Source organism: Ascaphus truei, chromosome 4 (assembly GCF_040206685.1).
Source record: "Ascaphus truei isolate aAscTru1 chromosome 4, aAscTru1.hap1, whole genome shotgun sequence".
NCBI lineage: Eukaryota > Metazoa > Chordata > Amphibia > Anura > Ascaphidae > Ascaphus > Ascaphus truei.
Window position 1 is genome coordinate 39,007,365 of NC_134486.1, and position 20,000 is coordinate 39,027,364.

At 41.2% G+C, this 20,000-nt stretch overlaps 1 protein-coding gene across 1 annotated transcript in view; it reads right to left on the reverse strand.

The window, feature by feature from the left end:
* SPATA17 (spermatogenesis associated 17) overlaps nt 1-20,000 on the reverse strand; it is a 296,011-nt gene that overhangs the window by 166,541 nt on the left and 109,470 nt on the right. The window contains exon 6 of the mRNA XM_075595597.1: nt 2,442-2,565. Within this exon, the coding sequence (XP_075451712.1) occupies nt 2,442-2,565 (124 nt within the window). The remainder of the gene's footprint in view (nt 1-2,441; nt 2,566-20,000) is intronic.

Below are 20,000 nucleotides of genomic sequence, written 5' to 3' on the forward strand. Positions count from 1 at the left end.
AAACGTATGGGCCCCATGGCTGGCCCAAACAGACATCCCGGGGGTGGACGCCGCCACAATTTTGCATTAATATAGATAAATGCGTTCTCCTTGGACAAAGCAGACCAGACGAGATGATGACATAGCGACGGAGAACATAGAACCACCGGGATATCCACAACACACCCTAGCGTACACATAGAGCTAATAGCAGATCCTCCGCTCCGATGCAGCAGTTACAGGTGCCCCCCACCCCCACCCACCCTAATGTGTCTCACCCCAGTCTAGTTTGTCCTGTCCGTCTTAGTGATGTGGTTTACGTGTGGTTTGTTATGTCTGTCTCATGTCCTGTCTACGTGTCACTGTTTTGATGACAAAATTGGGTATTCTGTAACGTATGCCAATAGGTGGTGATATTATGTATGCTCTGTAATACCAAATAAAAATGAGAGTTATAAAAAAAAAAAGACAAACACAAAACAGGCGCACTCACAGTGTAGTATAATTACAAAATTTATATGGAACTGGATCGTGATAAAAAATGCGCACTCACAAACATAGCAGGAACAAAAGCATGTATGAGTATATACTCAAACGCCAAACGATAGCAGCAGGGTCCCGGCAGCAACTTCTGATGTCAATCTTGGGGTGCACTGGAACCGGTAGATGATGCAGCTCCCTCCGTTTACTGGAAGTAATACGTGCGCTCAAAGCGCCTCTCCACTTCAATCCCTCGCCCCTAAGGTTAGTCTCTAGTTGTCAGCACCTCGAGACACCTGTGACGTCACTAGGCTCTCTGGATTGGCTGTATTATTCACCAATAGGGACTCGCTGCTTTGGCTACCTTCTCAATGAGGGCATAATAAAAAATATACAGCTTGCGTTCCCGCTTGTGTAGTACAGCATGCAATGAATAAAATACTGGACAAACTGGCACACTATGGTCCACGAAACACACCCTACGCGTTTCGTCTTGAAATACTTCGTCAGGGGAATCTTGAATAATACATAATTTATAGTTTGAATAACCAATCATAGCTAGGTAAAATGTAATTGCATAATAGATGACAGGTGAGTACTCTAAGTCTGAGTTAACTCCTATAAATGCTGGAATACAATATAGACCGATGCCAATAGTAAACTTATGTGAATAGTAATACATAACATATATACAAAGTTTATTATATGATAACATACATAAAAAAGAATGAAAAGAATGTTATAAATTAGTATACATAGCAATTTGCTGGCATAATAATTATATAATATAATGAGTGGAAGAGACAGTTTTGAAAAAAAACGAAACTGAGAGGGAAAAATGAAAACTATGAGGGAAATATGTAACTATAATTAAATTATGCACTATAATAGTAAAAATATTACTCATACATGCTTTTTGTTCCTGCTATGTTTGTGAGTGCGCATTTTTTATCACGATCCAGTTCCATATACATTTTATAATTATACTATACTATGAGTGAGCTTGTTTTTTGTTTGTCTTTTGTATAGATATCTCGGAGTGGTGTTCCCCTTTTTTCAGGCTGCAGAGACTCTGTTGGACAGTGTTATTGGACTGGACTTTGATTTGTATTGTATATTATTTTTATATTTTTTTTATTGGTCATTTCATTGGTTCATTATTGTTGTATATTTTTATGTTTATTTGCACTTGTGTCCTAAACATCATTAGTCTCATAGATATTAGATTCACAGATCACATATTTGGTCTCACTCGTGTAGGATATATACTGGGGAGTGCTACCTCTTTTTTTCTTTTTTCTTGTCCATATATATATATATATATACATATACAAACAGTATATACAACATTATGATAATTTTCTCTGATTAATCTGATGGTTTTTGCACCAGTATTGCTTGTGTTGTAGCTAGACGACTGTGACAGGTAACACCAATGTTTATACTGTAAGCATGCATTAGTGGTGTTGAGACATTTGTATGAACAAAGAAATATCTCCTTACTGAAGAATACGTATGTAAATCTGTAGCTAAATATGTAGTGGAGGTTTTGGAATATAGTTGAACCAATATTTTTAATGTCAGTTTAAGAGCGAGCTCAACTGAGCCAAAAACAAAGACTTCCACAAAATGTTATAAAGCGTTAGTTTGTGAAGGGAAAATGACAACAAGCCACTCAAAATGTGAGCCAGTTTTTGAAGCCAGTTTGTGCTTTTCTTTTGCACCTTAACAGTAGCAAATGAAACTGCTGACGTGGGCTCCTTCTGCCAGCAATGCCGATGCTTCCTGTACAAAGATGCTGCTACAGAGCAGTCATGCTATCTGCCCTCACACATAGAAAACTACTTAATTGAACTAGAAGTTGTGTTTTTGTGATATCGTTTCAACAAGTCATGTCTCATTCAGCACGCTGCTTTGTCTCTGTCAGGTTGTGAGTCCCTGCGGTTTGCATGAGCTGTCAGGGAAGGGCTCCGTATACTAACCTGTTTAGTGCTGAGGAGGTAATGCATCTTCCGAGCCTGGGAGTCCTTTCTCCTTTCTTCATTTTCTAAGTCTTGTTTCTTTTTTTCTTTTGCCTTGATTTCTGCAAACTCGTCAAGTTCTTTCCTGCATTAAAACATAGTTGTTTTTTCTGTTTAGGTACTAATACATTATTGTATATGAATGTCATATTAATAGCCCTTTTTAGGACGCAACCTTTGATACCATTTAAAATAATAATTATAATAATAATAAAAACGTATTTTGATGATGAAACATTTTAACAAAGCCTTACAGTGAGTTTTGTCTTTTATACTTTTCATATAATTTTTTTCCAGGCATCTCAGAAGTGAATAAAGTTGTAGCATGTAATCTGTGTATAAAGTTTAGAGCAAGACGTATTGATGCAAACTTTTTGAAGGCAGATACAGACCTCTGATATAGGAATAGGGGGTAAATATAGCATAACCCCGGGAAAAAAATGTTTTTACATGTTTGTTCCTGCAGGGAAATATATTAGTAATCTCATGGGGAGGAGAAACACTGCTGGAGCTTCCTTGGTATAGAAATAAAAGTATTCTCATGCAAATACGGAAGCATTGACCACACTGCCCACAGCGATCCCTGAATGTCAATGCAAATGTGTGCAAATATGCACACAGAAGTGCTCATGAATTCTCCTGCCTCAAGTTCCAGATTATGATAAAAGTTAAGAAATGCTACTTTTGAATTTGAATGAATGTACACTCTTATACAAATTGCATTTATGTTATCAGTTCAGATATGGATTTAAATGGACAAATAATGTGAACATTTGATAAAAAGAGTACATTTATTTAGTACAATCCACAACGTTTTGATTTTGGGGGGTTGGAGAATCAATCACCTGATCCAGGGGTCCTCGAGAGCGGATCCGTGGTCCTTTGATCTCTGCGGGCACCCCCCACCCATAGTTGCCAAGCTATCACTCCTTTTATCCAGGGGTTCAAAATATTTTCTCCCAGACTGAAAATAGCTTCCTGGTCATACTCGATCCGGGGAGAGATACATACAAATATCTCGGGAACTTGGGATTCCCCGGACGTTAAGGAAACACAAAATAGCTTTGGGTAATCCCTGGTTAATGTAATAAATAAAATAAAAATTAAAAACAATACCCAATTTGGAGGGAATTGCTGCTTTAAAACATTTGTGAATTTGCTAAATGCTATATTTGTTGGCTGACAGATTTAAATGAGTAATTAACAATGGATTTATGCAAATATTTGCCAAATTTGGCAATGGTTTTCACAAAGTATTACTGTAGTTGGTATCAAAAGTGTTGATTCTCTAACTAAGATATTCCCAGTTGTTCATTCCTGGTGAAGTGTCACATCTTTGCAAATTGTTCACCAGCTGCCAATGACATTTAGAGTGACATTTTTGCCTATCTGTAGACATGACGTAGGTACATTGTACAGTATCTAGCTAAGAAAGCTACACTTGAACTCTATGACAGTGTCATACAGCCATGTCACACCTATTCCACTATTGTAAATGGTAGAATCTATTTTGGATAATTTACATTAAATGTTTAATTAAGATTGTAAAACTACTAATCATATAACATAACAACCATAAATATAATAATTTGTTTGTAGTTCGCAGCCATATTCGTGGCTTTTTTGTGTCAACACCAGCACAAAAAAACCTACAAATGTCTCCTGAACTGGGGGACCACTGATGACCTCTGGAGGGCTTCCAGGTTAAGTTAATAACATATTTTTTAAACAAGGTGAGTATAAAAGGCAATGACAGAGGTGTTTTTATCTACCCACCGGTGCCTAATAGAACATAGCGTCTTCTATTATACCCCCAGTGCTAGAGCATAGAGGGTACAGCTGTATAACTCAGTCATATTTTCTGATGTGGCATAATACTTTGATCTGAGAACCTACATGGCCATCAGTATCCTGTACACAGCATTTCATTTTTGAGGCAGTTTACCAATATCACGTTACCATCTGTTCACCATGATTTGATCTGTCTATTTAGACAGTACCTTTAGTGTATTACAATACACATTCCGGATATACCCACAGGGTATCAGTGAGGAACATGTTTGTCCTCAGTTTTATTAGCTATATTAGGCTCGTTAGTCCACACCCTGTACTTGATTAGTATTAGGAGACTGTACCTGATACTTTTATTAGTTATTGATCGAGAACACTCATACAGAGTTCATACTTCGACCATAGTTACTATATTGTGTTGTTTTTAAAGCCCTATATTTTATATTCATTTTGGATCATTAAAGTATTTTAAAGAATTCATCAAACATTTTTGGTGTTAGAGTGCTTGACACTAGGTTTTCTTTTCTTGTGTATTTCTATTAGCCTTACCTAGAGAGCACCTCACCACCACACATTCTAGCTGTCGCAGGGTACCATTGTGTCTCTATGCTGCTTGGTGCAAGGTTTAAATTGATACATGATACACATATTTAATTATGGTGTTTATCATATACTAATTTATAGGCACTATTTGTTACAGTGGTAAGAAGTGGAATTCTGGACTATTATTACTCAGTCAAGGTTTACTATACTATGGAGTGTTATCCCTGAGTTAATACCATTAATAACATATATTGTAAGGTTTAGGACGTGTGCTGAGTTACTTACCTCTAGGAACCCCTGTGTTGCATAGATTGTTGTATTTTTTTTGTGCAAGTTTCAAATTCTGCAAACTACAGATGTGGCTGCGGTATCACTAATAGAGAGTTGCAATGTCAACCCCTGATGATGTCGCTGTTCTCAATTGGCCGTCAGAGTGAGGCTGACCCCAGCAGCCACTATATATTTACCATGAGCATTTTTCTCTGGTGAAATAAAGATCATAGGCCAGGGGTGGCTAACTCTAGTCCTCAAGGGCCACCAACAAATCAGGCTTTAAGGATGTCATCGACTGAGCCACTGAGTGAGCCACCTGTGCTGAAGCAGGGATATACTCAAAACCTGACCTGTTGGTGGCTGTTAAGGACTGGAGTTGGGCACCACTGCCATAGGCCATCATATCTATTAACTGCTACTCCCCAAGACACCTTTTGTGCCGGAAGACACCTTAAAGCATAGTCACATGAATGGGGTGTAAAGGCTATATTTCTTAAGTTGTGCTGGAAGGCGTCTTACGGAGTAGCACTGTTTAGCATATTTGGCCCCAAATATTTCAGGAACGAAATTTTGAGTAAAATCAAGTCCTATCAATGCCCACAACAAACAACTGTTAGCTCCTCTCTCCGTAATTGTTTCCCTTTCAGCAACAAATTATGAATTTATGATCAGTGCATGTAACCATTATGAAACATTTTCAACTCATAGCCGACAATGTTGCAGTATTTAAAACACGTTAAAATCTTTTGCTCAGAAATAAATCCAATGGAAATTCATTGAAACACACATACTGCTAAGGGGTAGAATTCACAGAAGACCTTGGGTCAATTAACATCCTTTAGATTTGTTCCTCAGAAACAGCTAGTCTAATTAACCTTTGCTTGAAAGACTGGAACTTCGCCCATTGATGCGTATAGATTTAATTAAGTGTTAATACCCGATGGCCAGGTCTTTACCATGAGTTACGGACTGCGGGTATACAGTAGTTATTCGCCCTAAGCCAAAATGAGATTTTGTTGAATTATTTGCCCTTCAGAGAAAAGATTAACAGTTGTATTATGCTTTCCAAAGTGTGTGTTTAAAGTGGTAACCTTCTGTGGGTATCTTATTTGTAATGTACCATTAAGAAGATCTACACCTTAAGAACCGGAGAAAAACAGGAACATTGAGGCAATCCTCCCTAAAACCCCTCTTTTGCACAACTCTTTGAATTCAGTAGCCCCAGTGCTGTAAAAGTATAACTTTGTACTAACAGAGCTATTATGTGACAAAGCAACTTAATTAGACAAGTAAGATGGTAGAATGTCATACTATTAGGATCTATGAAGCACCTACCATAATGTTGAAGTATTTACAGAATGATTCGGAAAACACTATGGGGGATATGTATCAAAGACTCCCAGAATAAAAATTGGGGAAAAACTGGAGCAAAAAAATTGCACTAGAATGAAAATGAATCATTCAGTAAAATATTGGCAATTCGTGAAATCTGAAGTTTATTCAACTTTTTCAACCGAATAGCTAAAATTTGCCAATTTTACAAATATTTGCAAATGCATCACCTACGTATTTCTACCTATTTCTACCTATATTTCTCAGCTCACTCAGTTGTCAGCCTGCTATTATACTAATCTGTCTACCATTCCATATGACTAAACAACTTGCCTCCACCCACCCAAAACAATTTCAATGTTCTGCATCTTCGATTATTTCTTTTTGAAAATGCAAAAAAAAAAAAAAAAATGACACTTAGAAACATGTAAATCTGACATCTGTCTGCTCTCTTCCCATAAATCTGAAATATTTTCTTTATCGTTGAAAGAAATGTAAATATATTTTCGAACATGCTATTTGTTAAATATCACTTCTCTGTGCTTTTACATTGGTGCACTTTTTTTTCTTAATTTTAAGATGAAATTATAAAACTGTAAATATGTTATTATGAAATGCATGCCAATAACATCTTATTTTATGCTCAGTACTATGTAGTCTCAAAGACTATAGATCTAAACAAGCTGCACATTTTAGATTGTCTTGGCAAGCTGGTACAGTGACCCTACTGACCTGCATCTCAAGGCTATTATTAATCGCTAAGTTACCTGGTAAAGCCAAACAAATTTATTTCCATTGAAAGGATCTCTATCTGTGTCAGAGAATTTGCGCTGTACCAAACAAACCTCATTAACTGTGTCCACTTTTTGACAAAGAACAAAGCATTGGAGAGACTGATGACCTTTCTTTGTCCTTATGTTGAGGCATTTCAGCTCAGTAGTTACTTATGGCAAAACAAGCATTTTTACAAGACAAGAGATAGCAACACACATATACCGTATGTTGGTAATTAAACGTCTGACATTAAAATCCAAGGGAAAGATATACAAACGACAAAAAACTGAAGACATTGCTCATTGTTGATATTTTTGGCCAGTCATCCACCCTTAGGCTGCGGCCCCGCTGCCTGCGTTGTATGCGCGCCTGCGAAGCAGGCGGCGCGTGCAGCCGAATTCCCCGGTCTGCTGAGAGCTGCAGGGGGAAAGATAAGGGGGGGCGTGACTGGGGAGTGATGGGGGCGCGACCATGATGTCACCCGGCAGGTTCGCCGTCATTGGCTGAACCTCCGGGGGGCGTGGCTTAACGCTCCGTCGCTAGTTCCCATCTCAATTTTCATGTGTGCCTCAAAAACTGGCCGCGTGGTGGCCCCTCCTCACAGCGGGCCCGGCCCCATTGTGGGGCGGCTCTCGTCCCTGCAGCGTCCGCCACAGCAGGCACTGCAGTAGCAAGCGGGGACCTGGCCTGAAACTCTTCATTGCATTTCAGGTGAAAGTCATTGAGAAAGATATATACTATATGAAGAATGCTCAATATTCTCCATGAAGTCTGTGTAAAATGTTTTTAGCAAAATACAAGTTCGTGCAACAAAATCTTTTGCCAGAAAATGACTGTAACATTTTTGCTGCCAGGTGAGCCTGTAAAACATGGCTTTGCTTTGCGTTACATTGCTCCCCTCTGGCAGGGACAGGGTATGTTCTATATTTTTTTAAGCAGGGTGGGGGAAAAGTTCATTGTACAACCACTTTCACTTTTCATTAATACTGTATGTGATTTATCGTGAATATTAATTCATGTACAAATATTATAATTGTGTAATTTGAACAATACAACGACAAGTCCTTTACTTTTCACATGTTATCAGTGCAGTTTGCTGGTTGTCTGGACTACACTTTTAAAAGGTTTGATAGAAGGACAAAATACCTGATAACTGCAAGACCATTTACTAAATTTGGCTTTAAAGCAGCAATACAACTTTCCCCCTTTTTTCCCCTCTTTTTTCTTATTTTGGTATGTAAAGCATGTGACAATGTATAATTCTTACATTCTGACCTAAGCTGGCAACCGTTTGGTGCTCCTGTTATAAATCTGTAAAAATCCTGATTGTGTGCCTAACATAATGGCCGCCTTTCAGTTTCAATCTATTTTACAGTCAGTGTAAACCCGCAGCGACAATGTATTCTTATATTACTAAGGTCACATTATCTATTGTTACAGTTTGCAGCTCAAACTGCTGGGAACATTGGCAACACATTATCACAAACAGGAAAGTCTTGAAAAGATCTTGCACTGCTTGTGAAGTGGGATTAAACCTGCTATAAAAATCAAAGGATGTTTTAAAACTCATTAAAAATGACATTAAGAGTTGAAATTATATCGTTTTGTAAACAGTCACTATTAACTAATACGACAGAACTGATTCATTTACCGTCACATTTTCGTAAACCACCTCATTTGTATCTCGTAATCTAGTAAATCCATTGTTCCACAAATCACCTCACATGTAGCTATTAAGAGGGGGTGAGCCTCCTACTAGTACATTATTACAACTGATACATACATGTCAATGTTAGATCAAATATGTGGGATTAAAATTTCATGTGTGAGCAATAAAAAGCAGTCAACAGTTTGTGGGATGAACTGTTAAACTGAAATAAATGTTACAGCCATGCTATACTGAAAACTATTACCTAAAAGTAAAACTATATTGAGTGCAAACAGGTTAATAGACTATGTTTCCAATATATATATCCAGTTCCCGTTTCCTGTCTTTATTTGTACGTTACATGTGGGTAAAAGGCGGGGGGAAGGGGGGAACCGCCTGGAACCTCCCTGGTCAAGCGGCCTCCCTAGCCATAGGCGGGGGGGCTTCATGACCAGGGGGGTCTGGCCTTCCCGTCGCTGGCCCGCCAGCACACTTCCCTCCCCAGCACAGGGGAGGAGTTTCCAGAAGGCCTACTTAAGGCCAGGCTGGCGGGCAGCACGTCCTCTTTTGCTACCCGCCAGACGATTTCCCGCCCACCCATCCCCTTAGGTAGTGATTGCAATCATGTAATGAACGGCAGCAGAAGGTTGAGCAGGGCAGGGTATTCCCAGGAATGTGGACATATGCATTGTATGCCGTGTTAATGGTTCTTTGTTCCGTTACAGCACGAACAGCTGATAACATGCTGAGTGAAAGGACGAGGTTCCGAGGGGTCATTGTCCAGTTTTGCCTTTGTCGCGGCGGCTCTTGGGGGGTAGGTGCTTGTTCTTGCCAGACTGAGAGCTGGGCCGTTTGAGCCCGGGGGGAGTACGAGTGGGCAAGGTCAGTTATCCATGACCTCGAGACCCCGCTCGCGTAGGGGACACGAGGCCGACCGTGGGTTTTCTGGGTATGCACCTTAACCCTGGCTCTGCTCAAAGCTGTGACCATGCAGCAAGCTTAAGCCTAAAGGGAACCATGTTAAAAATGGTTTTTGAAGCAAAAAGTGGCACTGTGTGCTCATTTGCATGTAATTTCCCAGAATCCCTTGCTGCAGTGGAAGTGCTGTGTGCTGGGTGATAATGGTGAAAGGCGGGGTTGCAGACCTGCCTAAGACATGCAGATGAGCATACAGTTTTATTTACATATATATATATATATATATATATATATATATATATATATATATATATATATATATTGTGACAGAAACCAGGGGATGGTAATAAATTCCGTATATAGGGCTCCCAGGATACTAGACAGTTTCTATCCTGTTTGGCCTGGGAGTGCAGCCTTATAATACATACACTTCATCCCACAGTTTGGCAAGCGCTGGAACTGAGGGATGAGAGATCCAGACCAGAGTTTGTCTGCTGCCTGATTTCTGTCACCTGTCATGCTAATTAGGAATCAGGTATGAAAGACTGATTTCCTGTTTGCTCTGGTCTCCCCACAAGAGCCAGGAGGCTGGAAGGCTGCTGAACTACAGAGGGGAGAAGCCTCTTCCCCAAACAGGTTCAATCTTTCTGTTCATTTGTGTAAGACTGCAAAAGTACCGTGTTTTGATGTTGGAAGTGGAAAAGCCACGTCCAACCCTGAGTCAGGGATATCTAAGTTAAGTTATCGCTCAGGTGAGCAGCTTTTGTTTTGATCTGTTTTCTGTTGTATGCACTGTGGCAGTCTCAGTGCCTGGGACTGAATAAACCAGGCATAGTCTGTTTAAAGGAACAGTACGTGACGCCTCATCATTTAACCTACCCTAAAAGACCGTGTTCTAAACAGTCCCGGACAAACGACGGAGTCCCGGAGTAAGCCGTTTGTCACATATGGTGGAGAATGCGGGCAGAGCACTAGGGGGTCTGCGGGTTGAAGAACTTTGAAAGAAAAAAAAAAAAAAAAAAAAAAAATTTTTTTTCATCCTCTGCAAACAAGATGGAAGACGTGGTGGGTGCGCTGGTACGCAATGTCGCTGCCCAGAAAGACGCGAATGAAACCCAGCAACAGCTGTTAATAGCCCAGCAAGAAACTAATGCAAACCAGCAGCAGACGAATGCAGCCCAGCAACAGCTGCTAATAGCCCAGCAAGAGATAATGCAAACCAGCAACAGGCGAATGCAAACCAGCAACAGGCGAATGCAAACCAGCAACAGACGAATGAAGCCCTGCAAAACGCGATTGCAAACCAGCAAGAGACAAACCGCTTGCTGAGAGAGGAGCAACAGCGGTTCGCTCAGGGCTTACAGCAGGAACTCGAGATCCTGAGGGGGACTATCAGTAACCTTCCACTGGCAGCGGCAGCCCCAGTTCCGAAAATGACCAGGGCAAGCCACTACCTTCAGAAGATGGGACCCTCGGATGATGTGGAAGCCTATCTTCTCACGTTTGAACGCACGGCACAGAGAGAGGGATGGCCAGAAGCTGAGTGGGCTGGTCTAATCGCACCCTTCCTAAGCGGCGAACCCCAGAAGGCTTACTTTGATCTAGAGCCAGCCGAAGCTAACGTCTATGCAAAATTGAAGTTCGAGATCCTCGCCCGCCTCGGCGTAACCACGGCTGTTCGCGCCCAAAGGTTTCACGCATGGTCCTTCACGATGGATAAAGCCACCCGAAGCCAGATGTATGACCTCATCCACCTCGCCCGGAAGTGGCTACAACCCGAGATCAACTCAGCCAGCCACATCGTGGAACGGTTGGTCATGGACCAGTTCTTGAGGAAACTTCCCTCTGCCTTACGCCGTTGGGTCAGTCGGAGTGACCCCCACAATGCGGATGAGCTTGTGGCCCTCGTAGAAAGGTACAATGCAGCAGAAGAGCACCCGCAACCCACAGTCGTGGAGCAACCCCACTACCCGAGGTTCCAGGACTCTTCCAGAGACGGTAAAAGGGTACCGGGGTTAAGGGGCGCTGAAGAGCGGCGACCACCTTCACGCAGCACCAGCAACAGTGGTTCGCACACTAAGGGCAATAGCCAACATGGGGAGCCGGGAAAAGGCTCTAAGTGGGACACAGACTATGTACCTAAATGTGTAAATTGTCATGAGAGGGGCCACACAGCAAAAATCTGCCCACTAAATGATGAGCCCATGCAATGCAACAGCGTGGAACCTTATTCGCTGTTGTCCCAATGTATGGGCCCTAGCCCAGAGGACCCCTTGAATAACCATCTGTGGGCATTTGTAAAGGTTAATGGTAAGAGGGTTCGGGCACTTCTTGACTCTGGGAGCATGGTCACACTAGTGTCCGAATACCTCTTGCCCATTAAGAAGAAACAGGGAAACAGTTCACAAAGAGTGGCAATTTGTTGTATACATGGGGATAATCATGAATATTCCACTGTTGATGTTTTTTTTGAAACAGAGTTTGGTTCTTTAGATTTCAAGGTGGGTATTGTACCCAAACTGGCACATGATGTGTTAATAGGGACCGACTTTCCCCATTTTCTAAAAATGTGGTCCCCCGCTCAGAATAGCGCCCAGAGTTCAATAGCGGACCATAACGAAGTATTAGAAGAAACAAATCCTTTCCCTTTTTCAGAAATGGAGGTTGACGAGGGCCCAAATAAGAAGGGGGAAAAGGAGGAGTGCTGTAAAATTCCCTTCCCCATCACTACTTTGGTAGGGAATACCCCAAATCAAGATGTTGAGCAGACACTTACCACCCCAGAACCGGATAAGACCCTCGCTGACATAGAGGTCAGTCCTGGGAGTTTTAAGAAGGCCCAGTGGGAGGACCCCACATTAGCGGTAGCAAGGGGAAATATACGGGACCAGAATAGTACTCCTGGCCAACCAGATAGGTCACTTGCTTACCCCTACTTCGAGGTAGAGAACGACCTAGTATATCGGGTTGATAAAAGGAAATCAGTTACAACTAAACAATTGTTGGTACCACGGACATTCCGTAACGTAGTATTACACCTCGCACATAGTCACCCATTGGGGGGACACCTAGGGGTGGAAAAGACAAAAGAAAAGGTTCTCCGAAGCTTCTATTGGCCTGGGGTTCTGGCAGAAATTACGAATTATTGTTCCTCATGCCCAGAATGTCAGATCACCGCCCCGTTCAAGGCGTACCGCAGCCCATTGGTACCCCTTCCCATAATAGAGGTACCATTTGACCGGATTGCTATGGATCTAGTAGGACCCCTAATAAAGTCTGCTAGGGGACATCAGCATATATTGGTAATATTAGATTATGCCACCCGATATCCGGAGGCAGTTCCCCTACGTAGCACCTCAGCTAAAAACATAGCAAAAGAGTTAGTAGTTCTGTTTTCCCGGGTCGGGATTCCTAAAGAGATTCTATCTGACCAGGGAACACCATTTATGTCCCAAGTAACAAAAGAGCTATGTAAACTCCTAAAAATCAAGCATCTCAGAACCTCAGTCTATCATCCACAAACAGATGGTTTAGTGGAAAGGTTCAATAAAACCTTAAAGAGCATGTTACGGCGGGCGGTTGATAAAGATGGGAAAAACTGGGATTGTTTGTTACCGTACCTGTTATTTGCCATTAGGGAAGTTCCCCAATCATCCACAGGCTTCTCCCCGTTTGAACTATTGTATGGCCGACACCCAAGGGGCTTACTGGATATAGCCAAAGAGACTTGGGAACACGAGGTTACCCCTTACAGAAGTGTAATAGAGCATGTTGCCCAGATGCAGGACCGCATTGCTGCAGTCCTACCCATAGTGAGGGAACACATGGAGAAAGCTCAAGAAGCACAGAGGAATACGTATAATAAGGGTGCTAGGGTCAGAATTTTTTTTCCAGGTGATAGGGTACTAGTTCTGGTTCCCACCGTGGAGAGTAAATTCCTTGCTAAATGGCATGGGCCATATGAGGTCTTGGAAAGAGTGGGAGAAGTAAATTATAAGGTAAGACAGCCAGGTAGGAGGAAACCTGAGCAAATTTACCATATAAACCTACTCAAGCCCTGGAAAGATAGAGAAGTCTTGTTAACCCTAGTACCCCCAGGTCCGTCAGAGAATCAAGAAACTGACCCAGAGGTTAGCATAGCTGAAACCCTGTCTGTTCATCAGAAACGAGAGGTTCAGAATTTAGTGAGAAGAAACAAAGAAATCTTCTCTATACGGCCAGGTAGAACTAGCGTAATTGAACATGACCTAGTCTCTGAACCAGGGGTCCGAGTTAACCTTAAACCGTACCGAATCCCAGAGGCCAAAAGAAAGGCTATAAGTTTAGAGGTTAAAAAAATGCTAAAACTAGGTGTAATTGAGGAATCCCAAAGTGGGTGGAACAGCCCTATAGTCTTAGTCCCAAAGCCAGATGGTACAACAAGGTTTTGTAATGACTACCGGAAACTAAACGCGGTGTCAAAATTTGATACTTATCCTATGCCCAGGGTAGATGAACTTGTAGAGAGACTGGGCAAAGCCCGATATCTCACAACCCTAGACCTAACAAAAGGGTACTGGCAGGTTCCCCTCACAGAAAGGGCAAAAGAAAAGACAGCCTTCTCAACCCCAGACGGCCTCTTTCAGTATAAGGTGTTGCCTTTTGGCTTACATGGAGCTCCCGCCACATTCCAAAGAATGATGGATAAAATGTTAAAACCACATGCTCGGTATGCTGCCGCCTACCTGGATGATGTGGTAATCCATAGTGAAGATTGGCAATCCCACCTTCCAAAGGTCCAAGCTGTGCTTGACGCAGTCCGGTCTGCTGGACTAACTGCTAACCCCGCTAAATGCACTATTGGTCTGGAGGAGGCCAAGTATCTGGGATATTCTATTGGCAGAGGTTTACTCAAACCCCAAACACTCAAAGTGGAGGCGATACAAAATTGGCCAAGACCAGTTACAAAAAAAACAAGTAAGGACTTCTTTGGGGTTAATTGGGTACTATAGAAGGTTTATTCCCAATTTTGCAACTAAGGCAACCCCACTAACTGACCTCACAAAAGCAAGAGGACCGCTAATTGTAAAGTGGTCCCCCGAAACCGAACAGGCCTTTAGAAGCCTGAAAGAAGCTCTCTGTGCCCAACCAGTGTTGGTCACACCTGACTTCTCCAAAGAGTTCGTAGTCCAAACCGACGCATCTGAGGTTGGGCTGGGGGCGGTACTCTCCCAGGAGTCTCAAGGTGAGGAGCACCCCATCCTTTATTTAAGTAGGAAACTAAATCCCCAGGAGAAAAATTACTCCATAGTAGAGAAAGAGTGTCTCGCAATAAAGTGGGGTGTAGAGACGCTCAAATACTACCTGTTGGGGAGAAAATTCCGGTTGGTCACAGATCATGCACCCCTTACCTGGATGTGTCAAAACAGGGAAAAGAATGCTAGAGTGACCAGGTGGTTCCTAAGCCTACAACCCTTTAAATTTTCTGTGGAACACAGGTCAGGGCACAAACATGGCAATGCTGACGGGTTGTCAAGGATGCACTCCCTAATATCCATGGTCGCTCATCCCTCGAGGTCTGAACTGGGGGGGAGGATATGTGACAGAAACCAGGGGATGGTAATAAATTCCGTATATAGGGCTCCCAGGATACTAGACAGTTTCTATCCTGTTTGGCCTGGGAGTGCAGCCTTATAATACATACACTCCATCCCACAGTTTGGCAAGCGCTGGAACTGAGGGATGAGAGATCCAGACCAGAGTTTGTCTGCTGCCTGATTTCTGTCACCTGTCATGCTAATTAGGAATCAGGTATGAAAGACTGATTTCCTGTTTGCTCTGGTCTCCCCACAAGAGCCAGGAGGCTGGAAGGCTGCTGAACTACAGAGGGGAGAAGCATCTTCCCCAAACAGGTTCAATCTTTCTGTTCATTTGTGTAAGACTGCAAAAGTACCGTGTTTTGATGTTGGAAGTGGAAAAGCCACGTCCAACCCTGAGTCAGGGATATCTAAGTTAAGTTATCGCTCAGGTGAGCAGCTTTTGTTTTGATCTGTTTTCTGTTGTATGTACTGTGGCAGTCTCAGTGCCTGGGACTGAATAAACCAGGCATAGTCTGTTTAAAGGAACAGTACGTGACGCCTCATCATTTAACCTACCCTAAAAGACCGTGTTCTAAACAGTCCCGGACAAACGACGGAGTCCCGGAGTAAGCCGTTTGTCACAATATATATATATAAAAACATGTACTTTTATTCACTTTACAGTGTATGATGAACTAATGTTTCATGCCACAATAAGATAGTAATTGCTCAAATATGAATATCAATTCATTCTCTGAAATCTTTATTTTTATGGACTTCATTTATGAGATTTTAAAAGGATTAAATTAGATGCTTAATTAGATAACATATAAAAATAATATTATACTTTCTGTTAATATATATTATTTAGGTAATTCACACAGCATTTATAGCTCTTTGTGTCCTTGGGATTGAAAACAGGGACACTATTCTATGAAAAAGTGGCACAGATACAGAAGTTCATACATTTTGCTCAGCTTTGGATGAGTTCAAAGAATTGCCATGTAAGAAAGCCTTACAGAGGGAATTTATCTGATTAGAGTGGTAATAATTACCCAGCTGTTTATTGCAGATAGAGAAATAATTCATGTAGGCAATAGGCCGTGGTGGCAGTGACACTCCGCATTTAGTAAATATGCAAACTGTTCACTTCTAATTAAGCAAGCTAGAGGATGCCCTTATTAAATGTATAAACTAAAAGTGCCTTCCTGACAAGTGATGAATTGTTGCACTGCACAAACTCTTGCCACAGAATTATTGGCATGAACTTGGGGCTTAACTTCATTAAGAGATCTTATGGGATAGTTAAATGAGGATGGACAGCATAACAAGGCCTATCTGACAGACAATGATATGTTGGAGTTTAATGAAATTGCACCACATTTTACTTGCTTTGTTGTTGTAAGGATAAGACTTTGTTCTTGTATCTGCAAACTCAGCATGTAAAAATCAGATCCTATTATAACTCTCACCATAAATATTACAAAATCTAAATGCAATATACTTAGTTAAATGTTCAATATCATCATGTGATCAAACGGATTCAATTTCAGATAGCTATAGTTTTGTTTCTTGACATGATTTTCATACCATCCAAGTCTACCTATTTAGCAGGCACAGTATTTCATATGTCTTATTACTGTACCTTTTTAAACCAGCTGTACCTCATGTACCTATTTCTGCCAGTGTTTGAGAGCTGAGGAGCGCTGCCTGTCTCCCATTGGCTGAAGCTCGGAACCGCCAGCGAGTTACAGCAGCTTACAGACAAATGACTGATTTCATAAATGATCAGTGAGGTATAGGGAAGTTATCTTTATATCTATGGTATGTATTTGGTAGTAAAACAAATAAAAATAATCCAGAAATACAAGTGTTTTATTGGTAAAATAATCTTTGTTTGTGTCGCAGTGTTTTCATGGGAGGTCCTCACTTGAGTATAAGATTCTGCATCCCACATTGAGAGAGGAAATAAAATGTACCAATTTCCATCGATTTTACATTGCATGATTGTATCGTATGATTACTCTGTTTGTTTCATGAAACAATGAAAACACTGATTTATTCCGACAATGTATAAAACCCTGTACTGTACATAGCAGAACAGTGGTTTTCAGCCCCTTTTGTAGGAACCCCATGTCACCAAAGATTTTAGGAATAACCAATGAATTCACAGAGCTAAAAGTACACTATGGTCCAGATGCACTGAGCTCTGTTACGCTATTTAACTTTGCGATAGCCTAGATTAATGTTAGGTTACCCCTTTTCACTAAAGAGAATAACCTAATGTTAACCCAGTGTTACTCCATGAAATAACGTATGGTTATGTTTTTCTGGTCGTTAGTGTCACTGATATACAAAATAGGCGTTCCTCTGTCTTTCCCTCTCTCTCCAGCAAAACTCATATTCCAGTGTCTGGATGGGAGTAACGCCACCGTTAGGTAAGATGGGCATTACACGAGTCATGTGATTGAAAGCTAACGCAGTGCTAATTTAACCTGACGTTATGCCTATGCTAATGAGTTAAACAACGTAAATTGTTTTTGCATATCATTACCTTTGTGGATGTGTGTTAACCTCAGGGAAAATAACGTCCGTCACTAATCTAGGTAATCTGACATTATTTGTCCTAATTTATAGATCTTAGTGCATCTGGGCCTTACATTCCTATTCAATATACTGTGAACACACTTCCCAGTGCTGAAGAAGAATTCAACTCCATGCAAATTAATCAGACTACAATTTTCTCCAGCACCCGGAAGCATCTTCAAAGCACATTAAAAAAGGGCCTTAAGGTACAATGAAATAATGTATTAGTTGGCTATCACCACACTATGGTCTGATGACATTCCTTAAAGCAGCAGTCCAAGCTGCCTTTTTAAAAATGTCCCCTTTAATATGTGCACCAATACAATTCACACAATGATAAGTAATTAGCTAAGTTGCCGATCGATCCATTCTCCTGTGATTGATCAGCGGTGATTGGCTCGCGGGTTCACTAAATGGCTGTCAGGAGAGGACCAAAGATGAAAAGTTCTGTGGGGAAGATCATGTCACCAGGCAGTCCTAGATACAATTGGTGCACTGCTAGAGAGAGGGCCGGGCTCAAAAAGGGGTGTGCCAGAGCCTATTTCAGAAGGGGATGTAACTTTGTAAATGGTTGCTATAGAAACAAAAATGCTTGTTACATTATAATACATTAAAAATGTAATTCAGAGTTGTTTTAAAACAATGCTGCAAGTATTTTCTCATAGTACAGAGCTGATTTATTAAGAAAAACACACACATGTAGGATATTGCTTGGTCTGCAGCTTAAAAAACCCAATGCAGTAGAATACTAAAAGTGCTATAAATCGTTGCACCAAAGACCTTATTGAACACTCATTCAGTGTTATTTGCTGAGTCACTTGGTGATAATACGACATGGTGACATGGGGTGACTCCCACATCAAATACCAGGACCTAAACTATAGTGCATATGCTTCCTAAATAGTTAAGTTATTATAGTCAGGAAAAAGTTTTCTTGGCAAGCCAACCCATGTCAGACTGCATTTGACTTTTGTGAATTCTCTGCATCAAAGATCTTTCTTAATTCATTACATCTGGGGAGCTATAGCTTATGGAAATTTATGTCGGTATATATTCTTATGCTACCATTTTAGCAGCCCTCCCAGCAACGATGAACATGGTGTCTTGTGTAACTTAGGATCAGGAAGTAGAAACATTCAATCTAAGACTTTTGTAGGAGAAAAGGAACAAAAGAATTCTGAAATTGGATTTTATAATGCATAGCATTGCATTTTCCAAATGCAGCCCACATGCTGGCACCTGTCTGGGTACTATGCAGATTCTTTCTTTAGGGCCCTGGTGGAAAATAAACAGCTTGAAATAAAAATAATAAATAAAAAAAATTGAAAGCTATAAACAATAAAAATGGAAAATATCCACAAGTCAATCTGACAAGAAGTTTAGCATTTCATAAGATACTATACTACTCATAATTTGAACCCTTTGAGTGCCTGAGGGGCCGTGACACCAGAGTGCCATGGCCTTCCAGCAAAGCACGTTGGCATGACCGCTGTGGGTCTTAACAAGGAAACAGAAGAGTAGTCCTCTTTCATTTCCCTTCACTGCAGATCGCGTCCTGAGTTCCATTGGAGCTGAAATAAAGTACTCTGTGGACATGATGCAGCTACCACCTCATAGGGCTCATTGAGTGCACTACGTCTTGGTGCACTCAATGACTTAAAATGAACTATACAAAAACTCTGACAGTCTACAATAATTTTACTGTCAAAATATCCCAAGTTTATACAAGTTTATACAAACAAATATCCCAAGTTTCTTTGTAAAAGCTATGTTTTAATCTCTTGATTTATTATTATTTAAAAAAATAAGGAGGGATACAGAGAAAAGGGTTGATGGGTAAAGAAGGGATGAAGAAAGCATTAGGTTACTGTATGTGGCACACTGTAAACAGCCAGAGCAATAGAGACGCATGTGCAACCCTCGTGGGAAGGAGGGTCGGAGGTGGAGCAGGAGGAGGCCTGGTTCTATCTGTTTAGCGGTTGGATGCCCCTTTTATGCGCTGTACTTCAAGCATTTTAATTGCAAGTGCATAGGATTGTTTCCCTTGTTTATATATTGATTGATTCAAGATGTTGCACTAGAGAAGTGGTGTTGTGC